Raw genomic sequence first — 12,079 nt, 5'->3', positions numbered from 1 at the left:
GTTCAATCCATTGCCTTATTAAATAACTAAAGGGGGGATCCAGAATGGACATGTGAAAGCATTTAGTCTTTTTTGTCTTGTGTTTATGTTTATCTCATTTTTACTTTGGAGAACCCGGCAGGCTACCGAAAGTATCCTGCCCGCACAGCAGAGTCTGGCAAACTTCCCATGTGGCACTCAGTATACCAAATACCAGTAACAATGATATGGTCTCATTCTCCTAGCCCTGGAAGAGCATTGAATATGGCTCTTTTAAAATCTCAGGGCTAGGAAGAAGGAGACGTTACTGGTGCCTGCTCGAGGCAATCGACGAACAACAGGATGATCGTGATCGTTCGTAGTTTTAAATCAGCATATTCATGTACATAGTTCCCTCCTGCAATGCTCTAGGATCAAAAAGTATACACTTAAACACTTGTCTCCAGTATTCCTTCTCTATACATTTTCCTACTACCAGCTTCTGCTCCAGCTGTCTGGAAGTTAAGACTGAGGGTGCCTTGCAGAATGCCTTTCTGAGGCTGGCTTGTTTTCTGACTGTGCTCTGCCGCATGCCTGCTGGCTTACTCATAGAACATCCTAGTGTGGTAAAGAGCGCCAGAAAAAAATACACACACACACACACATACACATACACACACACTTGGATGTGGGTTTCCATAGGTCCACACACATTTCCATTTGGCACACACACACTCCCACGCACAAAACATCCAAGTTCACTTTGGCCAAAAAAGAGTCCAGAAAAACTCACAAGACAGATTTAGTGCAGGAAAGACTGACTAAGTTCTGACCCTCTTTCAGCTCCACCAGAATATCTGTGAAGGTTCTCCTTGGGAAGAGAAGAAAGAGTTAAAGCATTCAGAACTGGATTTAAAGGAATCATTGTGATTTATGGGGAATACAGACCCAGAGGTGCCTGAATATTCTTTCTGGACTATTACAAACCACTTAGTAGCACAAGCCTGTAATGAAAGGAACTTCTGGTTGGCCAGCCTGGTCAGGACAGTACTTACTGCTGTTTTGTTTAATTTGTAACCCCCTATTTAAGATCCTTGCTGTTACAATTGTAGCACTGTCCTGTAGCACTGCCCTCCCGTTATTGATTTGCTCGATTGGGCACCAGTAACATCTCCATTGTGAGACTTGTTGTTACTGTTTTTGGTATATTGAATACGCCATGGATAGCTTACCAGGCTTTGCCATGCGGGCAGGATACTCTCGGTAGCTTGCCAGGCTCTCCAAGAGGGATGGAGGAATTAAACCTGGGATGAAGCGATAGCACAGCTGGTAGGGCATTTGTCTTGCACGTGGCTGTTACAACAGTAAAAGAAAATGCAGTCTGGGCCATCTGTCCTACTCTTCCTCTCTCTTCCACAGGGACCGGTTCCGGACACTGGTGAATGTCCTTGGCGATGCATTTGGGACAGGAATTGTGGAGAAGCTCTCTCAGAAGGAGCTGGAGCAGATGGACGTTTCTTCTGAAGTCAACATCGTGAACCCCTTTGCCCTGGAATCCACAATGCTCGATAATGAAGACTCAGACACCAAAAAGTCCTATGTCAATGGTGGCTTTGCTGTAGACAAGTCTGACACCATCTCATTCACCCAGACCTCACAGTTCTAGAGCCCCTGGCTTGCTTATGAGGACTGGGATTGATGAAGGACATCCCCATGAGTCAACTCTTAGGAAACGCAAACTATAATTAAGGAAAAGAAAAACACTATTGGGCAATTGCACATTTGATTTGATACACAGACCTCGATTATTTTCTATATTTGGATTCACAACTTTTGCTCTTGGGTTCTGGGACTTGGGGGTGGGGTAAGATGATTTTGAAACTGATTTTTTAAAAAGCTGTATTATCTGGAATTATAAAAATTCTAATTTTGGAAGCATATAAAGTGTAACTGTTGGAATTAGGTAATGGATGTAGAAAAGAAATTGCTTTCTCAATGTTTTGGGTTTTTAAAAAAATATTCTGTCACTGACTACAAATTTTTACTCAGGCTTTCTATTGGCATGATTTCTTTTGACCTCTATCATTTTTATAGATTACAATGCCTATAAACTACCCCTGCCCCCAGTAAACGTGCCAAATTATCCATTTTGAACTCATCTCCAGCCAATTTCAAAGGGACTGCTTTGAAATAAAATAGACCAGCATAGTTCTGCAATAAGTTGTTTTAAGATAGGGGTGGGACTTATAGGTGAAGAAAAGGGGTCCTTTTTTCAATGTACTGTATTGTGATGCTGGAAACACTTAACCCAGTGTTCAGTATAGAGCTAGATATATATGTATATATTTATTATTTTCATATAATCTTTCAGACAGAGATCAGAATTGACTGTCAATGTGAAATAAAGAGCTCTCCTTGTACTTGAACAACAGTTATGATTCCAGTTCGTATCTGCTTCAGGGCTTATCAGGACTCCGCTCTCAGGAGCAACAGAAGGCGAAATTCTATGGTTTGATCATTTCACATGTGTGTCAGCCCCAAAGCTGAGATGTTGTATGGTGAGGCTTCGAAGTGGCACTTTCCATTCACGTTACAACTTCTAGACTCTGCTGCTGGAAAGGAATCCTTATCAGCTCTGTAAGATTACACATAAAGATAGTTCTCACATGAGGCTAGAAGTTTTTCTTATCCCGTTAAAGGTTATTTTCTTTGAAGGTCAATTACACCACCTTAAAAATGGCAGTAATGGGGCCAGAGAGATGGTACAGTGGTGAGGATGCTTGTCTTGCCTGCAGCCAACCCATGTTCAATCCCGAGCATCCCAGATGGTTCCCTGAGCCTGCCAGGAATGATCCCTGAGCTCAGAGCTAGTAGTACGCCCTGAGAACAGCTAGGTGTGCCCTCCTCCACGTACCCCCCCTTGCAAAATGGTAGTATTTTGTCCATCCAAACACAAACAAGTGACAAGCTACCACCCAGGCTGTACTTTAATATGGATTCAGTGGGTCGAACAAGCCACATTGGCCAGAAAAGCATGATCCCTTCCCTGGACACTTGCAGAGTAGATTCCTGGTAAGACCTTGGTGTCCACGGTTCAGGAAATTCTTCAAATATATGAGACTTGTCTTTTCTCCTCCATGGAGGGTTGTTCTAACTGGTTGTCAAGTCATCTTGATCCTGATCATTAAAATTCATTGCTTGTCATTTTGCTAATTTATGAGAATAATTTATTAAAGTCTGTGCTTTGGCTCCTTACTTGTAAATAACCCTTAACCTATATTTACACTGAGATGCAAAATAGTCATGTTTCAGCAGTATTGATTAGCCAATTTAAGCCTGTGCTTTTTGTGTTTTAGGAAACAACTATGCCAAAGATCAGGGGAAAGAAAATAAATGCTCAGTATTGTCCACGTGCACCTGAACTATACAAGAGAATGATATCGAATTGTCCTGTAAGCACCATAAATATGGATCAGTGACTCAATGTGAGTTCTAAAATGCAAGTATTGGTGGTTATAGGAAGCAAACGTCAATTGAAATCTGAAAGCAGATGAATCAATCATTTACTTGAGCTGAGTGATTCTACTCCCTTGGCAGGTTGCTCTAATTAGAGGCACTTAAATTGGCAGAACTGTTCATGAACTTCGGGTCAGCCTGCAGTTTTGAAGTCAGTTTTTAACCAGCCTCTTAACACTGTGCTGTTAACTCATAAAAGAGAACAATGTTCCATTTCTGTCTCAATAAACACTTCCACCGTTTCTTTCTTCCTGCTTTTTTCTTCCTTTAACCTATTCTTTTACCTCCTTACTCAGATGAATGTGGGAAGGTGAATACTGGTCAGTTAATTTCATATTATATTCATACTGCTCTTTTTCAATGCTGCTTATACCCAAGATTGAAAAGGCGTGGTTTGAGGAAAAGTAATGATTCTTCATTTCATCAGTGGGCATTACATGAACTGTACTTTCTAAGATGGGCTGGAGCGATAGCACAGCAGGTAGGGTGTTTGCCTTGCATGTGGCCAACCCGGGTTCGATTCCTCTGCCTCTCTCAGAGAGCCTGGCAAGTATCTCACCCGCACAGGAAAGCCTGGCAAGCTACCTGTGATGTATTTGATATGCCAAAAACAGTAAAACAATTGTGAGATCAATTTGTTGTGAGACATTATTGGTGCCTGCTCGAGCAAATCGCTGTCCACTGGGAGGACAGTGCTAAAGTGCTACTTTCTAAGATAAAAAGGTGGATTTTGTTAAAAATTGATGGAAATAGCTTTTTCTCACTGGGACAATAACTTGATTTCTTTGAAAGACTGATTCTTCCATCTGGTGTGGCTTCAGTGGTGCAATCAGTTAATGCATGCCACTTAATAAGACTGATCCTTCCTTCTAAAATAACACTGCAAACCATAATTCCTTTATTTGAATATTTATTCATTCATTCATTCATTTATGCACTGCAAGTTCAAACCCAGGGCCTCACAGATGCAAAGGCAATAAGCTATCACTGATCTACATCGTCAGCCCCTCAGAAAACTCTGAAAAGGGGGCCAAAGTGATAGTACTGTGGGTAGGGCATATCCCTTACACGCAGCTGACCTGGGTTTGATACTGGGAATCGAATAACCCCCCCCCCCCCCAGAAGTGATCTCTGAATGCAAAGCAGGAGTAAGCCTTGAGCACTGCCATGTGTGCCCCCCCACAAAAGAAAACTGAAAAGAAATAGCACAGCCCACCTGGCACCCGAATCACAGTGGTCTGCTGCCAGGTTCATTTGTTTGTAACAAATAAGTTTTAAAAAAATGGGCAGAACGGGAAGAAAGTATCCTCCTCACTAATCTGCTTATCATCACTGATGTGAGGAGTGTTCCCTCAGCTTTCTGCCTGTGAGAAAATGGCCCATGCCACACACCTCCTTAGAGGGGGAAGGGAGCTTGGAGGAGTCGCTGCACCTGAGCAGGGCAACGCTGTATGAGTCTGTGCCCAGCAGAGGAAGGGTGTTCTCAGGTCTGGCAAATGACTTTCCTTTCCAGAAATCTTTGTGAGCTCATTACGTTAGCTCGCCCCATTCTTAGGAGAGCCACAAGGAAACCGGCTGGCTGGTAATCAGGCAGTGGGCCAGCAAGGCTGGCTTCACAGGTGTCTGAAAGCCTTTCCTCTTGGAAGAGAAAGAGGAAATGGTTGTGCAGCGCCTTGGACGAACGCCAGAAGGTTCTCTGCTGCAGAATTGATTGTCTGCTTTTATTTGGAGGCACCCGGTGTCCAGGGAACACGAGTGGCTCGGTGCTGTGGGGAGAGTATGGGAAAGGGTGTTGTTCACAAAGGTGCTCAGGGGACTGACCGGGTGGTGCCAGGAATGGAACCCCGGCATCCTGTGTGCAAAGCATACACTCAGTCCAGGATTCTCTATCTCTGGATCCTGCAAAATTCATATTCTGTATTTCTAACTGGGAACCCAAGAATCCATTGAATGGGTATCTAGCTCTGATCTCTTACTGGCTTGGAGATTTTGTCTATAATCGAGGCTCTGGCTTTCCAAATTTGAAATGGAGATAACAAATCTTGTCTCTAAAGACTGCTTAAGTATCACATGAGAAAATGTATGATGCATTTAACAGAGACTTTGTCACATAATCGGTCACGGTCACGGTCCTTCCGTTGTTCATCGATTTGCTCGAGCGGGCCCAGTAACGTCTCCATGGTGAGACTTGTTACTGTGTTTGGCATATCGAATACGTCACGGGGAGCTTGCCAGGCTCTGCCGTGCGGGCGAGATACTCTCGGTAGCTTGCCGGGCTCTCCGAGAGGGGCGGAGGAATCGAACTCGGGTCGGCCATGTTGGCCCCTTGTAAGGCAAATGGCCCTACCGCTGTGCTATCGCTCCATCGGCAAAATAAATTCCAATATCTACCTCTCCACCTCCCACACCACAGAGTTAAGCCTAATCTCCACTGCTTTGTATGGGAATTCATAGAGCTAGAATAGCGATTGCTCTGTGTCTTAGGACTCTGGACATCAGCGTAATTAAGGTGTGTAGCTCTCCCTATTTGAGTTAGCTGGGTTAGAACAAATAGTAGATCCCATGAGTTAACTCCCAGCCCATAAGTGATCTGCCTTTCTGAAAATGGACATTGTGATTTTTAACTGTGTAATCTTACAATATTTTCTTCTAGACAGTATCACATGAGACTAAACAGAATAAGGGTTTGTGATCCTTTTTTTCTATGGTCTGAGACCCAGGCTTTATGAGCCTCGGGCTGAGAGTCCATGGGGTACCCTTTACCTGTCCTGAAATAGAGTATGGTATGAAGTTCACTTTCGCCATTGTGACTTTAAATTTCATGTTCCTGGTGACTATATTTCCCACCTGCTACAGAGACTTTGTCACATAATCGGCAAAATCAATTGCCGGGGAGAATTACATTCTATTTTTATTCTAAAAATAGAATTTGTTACAGTTCTCATCCAGATCCTTCATCTTCCAGTAGGCAGGGGTTACACCCACCAACTGCCCCCCAGCACCTTGTAATCCCATCAACGGCCAAGACCCAGAGACTATAAAACCCAGCTCCCGGAAGAGAACTTTGCAGAGTCTCCAGCCCCCACGCCTGACTGTCCTCACCGGGGCCCCTTGGAGGGGGGCGGATTGAGTTTCCCTCCCCGCCCTGAGCAGAGCCCCGGCAGCCGAAGACCTCCAGAACCAGCCACAACCATGCTGAGACCACTCTCCACTCACATGAAGAGGAACAAAGGCATGCAGGTCCCAGGGCTGAGATCTCCAAGCCTGCTTGGATTGGGGCTGAGCATCCTCCAGTCAGATCCTCCATCTTCCAGTAGGCAGGGCTCACACCCACCAACTGCCCCCCTCCACCCCGGCGCCATGTAATCCCACCAATGGCCAAGACCCAGAGACTATAAAACCCAGTTCCCGGAAGCGGCTGCGAGACATCTTATTGTCTCATTCTCACTTTGGACAACCTGGCAGGCTACCGAATGTAACCTGCCCACACGGCCGAGTCTGGCAAACTCCCTGTGGCATGCCCAATATGCCAAATACCAGTAACAATGATGGGTCTCATTCTCCTAACCCTGAAAGAGCCTTGAATATGGTACTTTTTAAAATCTCAGGACTAGGGCGAAGGAGACGTTACTGGTGCCTGCAATCGAAGAACAACAGGATGATCGTGATCGTGACAGTTCTCACATCAGGGGGTTCCCCATAAGTTGCTCCAGCCCCTGCAACCTAAGATATTTTTGAGCAAAAATCATATACTTTAAATTGGTGGTTTTCAACCATTGTTCTCCAGACCAGGGCCAGTCTGCATGTCTAAACATGTTGAAAACCACTGCTATAAACAGGAAGTAGGCCTTGAAAACTATACTGCATTTGGAAACTATGTAGCAGTGTATGTATGTCAAATTATGCGACTTGGATGTAAATAATATGTGACTGACAATGGATGGGAATACGGGGGACATTTCTCAGTGCTATGGGCTGATTCATGCCATAAATCTGAGCAAATAGGGATATCTGAGCCATACAAATGATGTCCCATTACTTCCTTTGCTAGGAATCCTCCCGTGCTGTGTGTGATTTGAAAGCTTCTCTCCAAGATTACAAAATACTAGGGTTTTATCTATAAATCTCCACTTTGGTGAGCCGGTTAGAAGATACCACAAAGTTCAGCATAGTTATTAGTGAAAACTCAAAGACACAATAAAAACCGACTCTTTGATTGTTATTCTCATGGGAGAAGAGAAAAAAGCAGCAGTGGCCCCTCCTGAAGAAGGTCCCACTGACTTCACCAGGCCACGCCAGGCTACAGCAGGAAGCCCTGGCCTCAGGAGAGCAGAACTAGGGTATTACCCAGAGAAGCCTGACCCACCTGGAATTAAAATACACAAGCAAGTTCCTGAGGGCTGGGATTCCAACCCCGCACCCTGGCTCCCCTCTGAGAAGCTGCTTTTTTCCTCACATATGGGAAGGAGCTGGGCTCTGCAGCTCTCCTGCCGCCATGATTCGGAAGGTGTGAGCCGAGGTGAGAAGGACACCATTCTCTTCCCTCAGACCAGCACACTGGAGGGAATGCAAAGCAGATCTGCATCCTCTGGGCATTTCGGAATCAAAGAGCTAGCTGCCAAAGGGTGAGTGGTTTGGAGTTAGGGCACCAGCCAGGATCTGTTCCATCTCATCCAAGCATGATGCCCTGCTGTCCTACCCGAGGGATATTGAGAATGATTGGAATGAGCAGCTGATGCCTGTGGGAGAAGGGAAAGATTCCACCTGGTCCTCGCACAGGCGCTTCCTTCATGGACACACCTGGGATGAGTGCCACAGGCATGCACCTATCAAAGTCAACTTTGTACAGACCCCCAAGGCACCAAATGAGACACTGTCCGCTCTAGAACTAGGGATGGGAAGGTGGCAGAATGAATAACAGGAACTCGATTTTCTTTCCCTTTTTTTTTTTTTTTTTTTGCTTTTTGGGTCACACCCAGCGACTCACAGGGGTTACTCCTGGCTCATGCACTCAGGAGTCACCCCTGGCAGTGCTCAGGGGACCATATGGGATGCTGGGAATTGAACCCAGGCCGGGCGCGTGCAAGGCAAACGCCCTACCCACTGTGCTATCTCTCCAGCCCTCTTTCCCTTTTCTTGTTAAATGTTTTGGGATGATTAGTGTTCGTGGGCTGCAAGCAAACTCCTCTTGAGCACTAACGCATTTGTACACTGTGGTCTGGCTGCCACCACAGAGCTCTCCTGAAACTCCACAGTGATCAATATCCTGCTTGTGAAATTCAACAGGCATTTTTCTGGGTCATCAGTTTTTATTCCTTTGCAATATGTCATACTTACTGACTCGCTCCCGAGCTAAGTTCTGCTAAGTTCTTTCCCCTGACTACAAGTCATGACTAGGTAGCACCATGAATGTTTTCCACCATTCATTCTTCTCTCACCTCTATAACCTCTTTCTGTTGAGTCTTTCCTGGGTCTCTCGTCTCTGCCCAATGATCAGCCTGAGCCAAACAAACATTTGAGGATGGGGACTTCAGAATGTTTTTGTGATAATTGAACAAGCTCCATTTCCTTCCAGTCTGTGTAGTCTTACCACCAGAAATTCATCCTGTATTATGGGTTCACATGCCCCTTCTCTATACACAGATGGCTGCCAAAAGTGTCTCTTCAGTTGCCCTTGGTGTCTCCTCCTGGACAAAACCCCAGTTCCACTCTTCCAAATTCTGATGGATATCTTGGGCTTATGCATCAACTTTTTTTAAAACTGAATTTATCCAAAAGCCTCAGAAAAAAATTGTTGTGTTGGGGCTACTCCTGGCTCTGTACTCAGGAAATACTCCTGAAGGTGCTCAGGGGAACCATATGGGATGCCAAGGCTTGAACCCTGAGCCAGCCACATGCAAGGCAAGTGTCTTACTCTCTGTGCTGTCTCTCCAGCTCAGATTTCTTCTGTAGTCTCTTATTCCTAAATTGGGAGTTGGGTTTTCAAAATCACCATAATTTATATTGCAACCTAGGATCCTAACAGTTTCTTCCATCTTGGACCCAAGACAGTCGAGAGTTGCAAGGCAGTTTTCTAGAGGTATATATATATATATATATATATATATATATATATATATATATATGTGTGTGTGTGTGTGTGTGTGTATATATATATATATATATATATCCCTCTGCTTTGGTGGGGGTTTCAGGTGGGAACCCCGGATGAACAGTACTCTCTGAAGTGGGTGGCTTGGCTTAGATTTGGTCTCAGCTCAGACATGGATAATTAACATGGTACAGCTGTGCTTTTTGTCTTCCCATATAATTCTAGGTTAAACCAAATGTATTTTGGTAATCCTCTATAAAGTTAGAACAGAGTCTTTTGTACTAGGAATGAGATTCAGAGAGAAAAAAACACCACCAAACCACCATCAAATCCGAGAGAACAAGACCCCTACTGAACCTTAGCATCTGATCCCCCAGTAACTCTAAGTGCTCCCCACCCCTCCCTGTCCCTACAGCCGAAAAAGACACCATGAAGAAAAAAACTCTCTCCAAAGAGAGAGTTTCTATTGGTTTCTATTTAGTTCTATTTAGTTCTTATAATTTTGAGTTCATTTTTTTAGAATAAGCATCTACAATTCTTCCTTATAACTACAGAGTAATTATTCTCTCAACCAGTACTTCAATCCTGTAATTAAGTGGTGCCACAGTAAAGAGGCAACTCTGCCTAAGAGCCCAGCAGATAAATGGACCATTTCTTCCTAAGGGGAAGCCAGATGCCCTACCCCCATCCTTCCTTATATATTGTGAAAGTAATAGTAAAATAAGCTCTTCTTCCCCCCAAATTTAACAAGTTCTTTTATGGAGGCCACGAGGAGCCAGACCTGGCAATGCTCAGAGCTTTCTCCTGTTTCCTCCTTGGCTCCCCTCTGCTCAGGGATCATCCCTTGTGGTGCTTGGGTGGATTCTACGTGGTGTCTGGAATTGAACCTGAGTGGGCCACATGCAAGGAAACCGCCTTACCTGACGTACTGTCTCTCTAGCCCAATGAGCCTCACCCTCTCATATGTGACCTCCCATCTGGTGCAGGCTCTGTTACCCAAATATCCATGCCAGTCTTCTCGCCTCTGGCCTCTGCCTACTCCCAACATCCCTGAGTGATACCACATGAACAGCCTTCTTTTCCCATCCCCAACTTCAACAGCTTTCTCTTATATCAGTCTTCAACCATTTGTTGACAGACTGGTGCTGGTCCACTGGTGTAGAATGGCCCAAGAACACTGGGCTACAGCAGCATTTTTCACACTTGTTCTGACTGTGGCCCCTCCCAACCTTGTTTTACAACCTGTGACCTCCCTGTCCTACTTGTTGGCCCTGAGTATCCTGATAAGGTTCTCCATTTACTTACTTTTCACTCGTGGCCTCCTTGGAATATCTTGGGGGCTTAGTACGGGCCCCGTGGTCCCCGGTTCAGAAATACTGGTATATAGACACCAAAAGTCTAAAATACCAGGCCTACAATTTAAGTCCGGAAGATATAACCTCGACAACATTTCCTTCTCCGTACACATTGCCTTCATTAAAATGTCTCCAGTCTCCTCAATTCTCTGAAAGTTCTTTCCACCTGGTCTTCCTATTCCTTAACATGAAAAATCAATTATTCACCCTCAGTCTCCAAGACTCCATCATTTTTTTGGAACCGTAAAAGGTACAGTATCTTGACCTATACAGTAGTCAGTGTCATATTATGAAGTTCATAAATCTGAGGTTTGGTTATAACAATGAACCTGAGTTCCACTAAGTTCAGTATAAATCAGTTGCATTATTTTATTAAGCCAGAGTCAAAACAGGTGGCAACTTCAGATCAGATTTTGTGTGGCCACGGTGTCTTTTGTTATTTAGAGTTGAATGTAAAGACTCTGAACCCCTTATGGGCAGTAGAGGGGTAGTTACTCTCTCCATTTCACCCTCATCCCCATCACTTACCTTTACTGCAAACCCCATTGTTTCTGACTGTCACAAATCCTGCCTGGTCTTTAAGGTCCTTGAATTTGCAACACCTTTTGAAGTCATTCTTGAAACATGTCAGTGTCTGGGAACTCTGAGCCAGTACAGGTTGTATCTTATCATCCTTAGCATGATTCACTTCTCCACCACCACTCCCAGACCACAGGGCCTGCTATGATATTGAGCACACTAGGAGAGTTATAAGTATAAGGTAAATAATTCCATGTAAGGCTGTGAATCAATTTGGCTAAGTGTCAGGCAGGGCTGAAAGGCTGCCTGACTCAGTGAACAAAAGAGGCTGTCAGAAGCCAGTGTTGAGTTTCCCTTATGAAATGACAAATTAGCTTTCATGACAAAATTTTTTTACCATGAATCCAGAACTTCAGCAATGTCACCTATTACACATAGTCTATTCCTGGAAGTTCCCCCACTAACACAGGTGTGATATTTATCTCCATTCAAGATACCAATGAAGTGAGTGTCAGTTCCTGGAGGAAAAGGAACAGGGATATTTATTTTGGGCAGAGGGTGGAGGTGGCTTCCTAAAAATGCTGTTTACAAACATAATATTCCAATGACAGGAAACAGGAACAGGAAACAACTCTTTTTG

The 12,079-nt window shown here is 44.5% G+C and overlaps 1 protein-coding gene across 1 annotated transcript in view; it reads left to right on the top strand.

The window, feature by feature from the left end:
• The window catches only part of SLC1A1 (solute carrier family 1 member 1), a 90,887-nt gene extending 87,164 nt beyond the window's left edge, over nucleotides 1-3,723 (top strand). The window contains exon 12 of the mRNA XM_056106882.1: nucleotides 1,378-3,723. Coding sequence (XP_055962857.1) covers nucleotides 1,378-1,624 — 247 coding nt within the window. The 3' untranslated portion in view covers nucleotides 1,625-3,723. The remainder of the gene's footprint in view (nucleotides 1-1,377) is intronic.
• The last annotated feature ends 8,356 nt before the right edge of the window (nucleotides 3,724-12,079 follow it).

This window comes from Sorex fumeus, unplaced genomic scaffold, assembly GCF_029834395.1.
Source record: "Sorex fumeus unplaced genomic scaffold, SorFum_2.1 ptg000149l, whole genome shotgun sequence".
NCBI classification, from domain to species: Eukaryota; Metazoa; Chordata; class Mammalia; order Eulipotyphla; family Soricidae; genus Sorex; species Sorex fumeus.
This window is presented reverse-complemented; position numbering and strand designations above follow the sequence as displayed.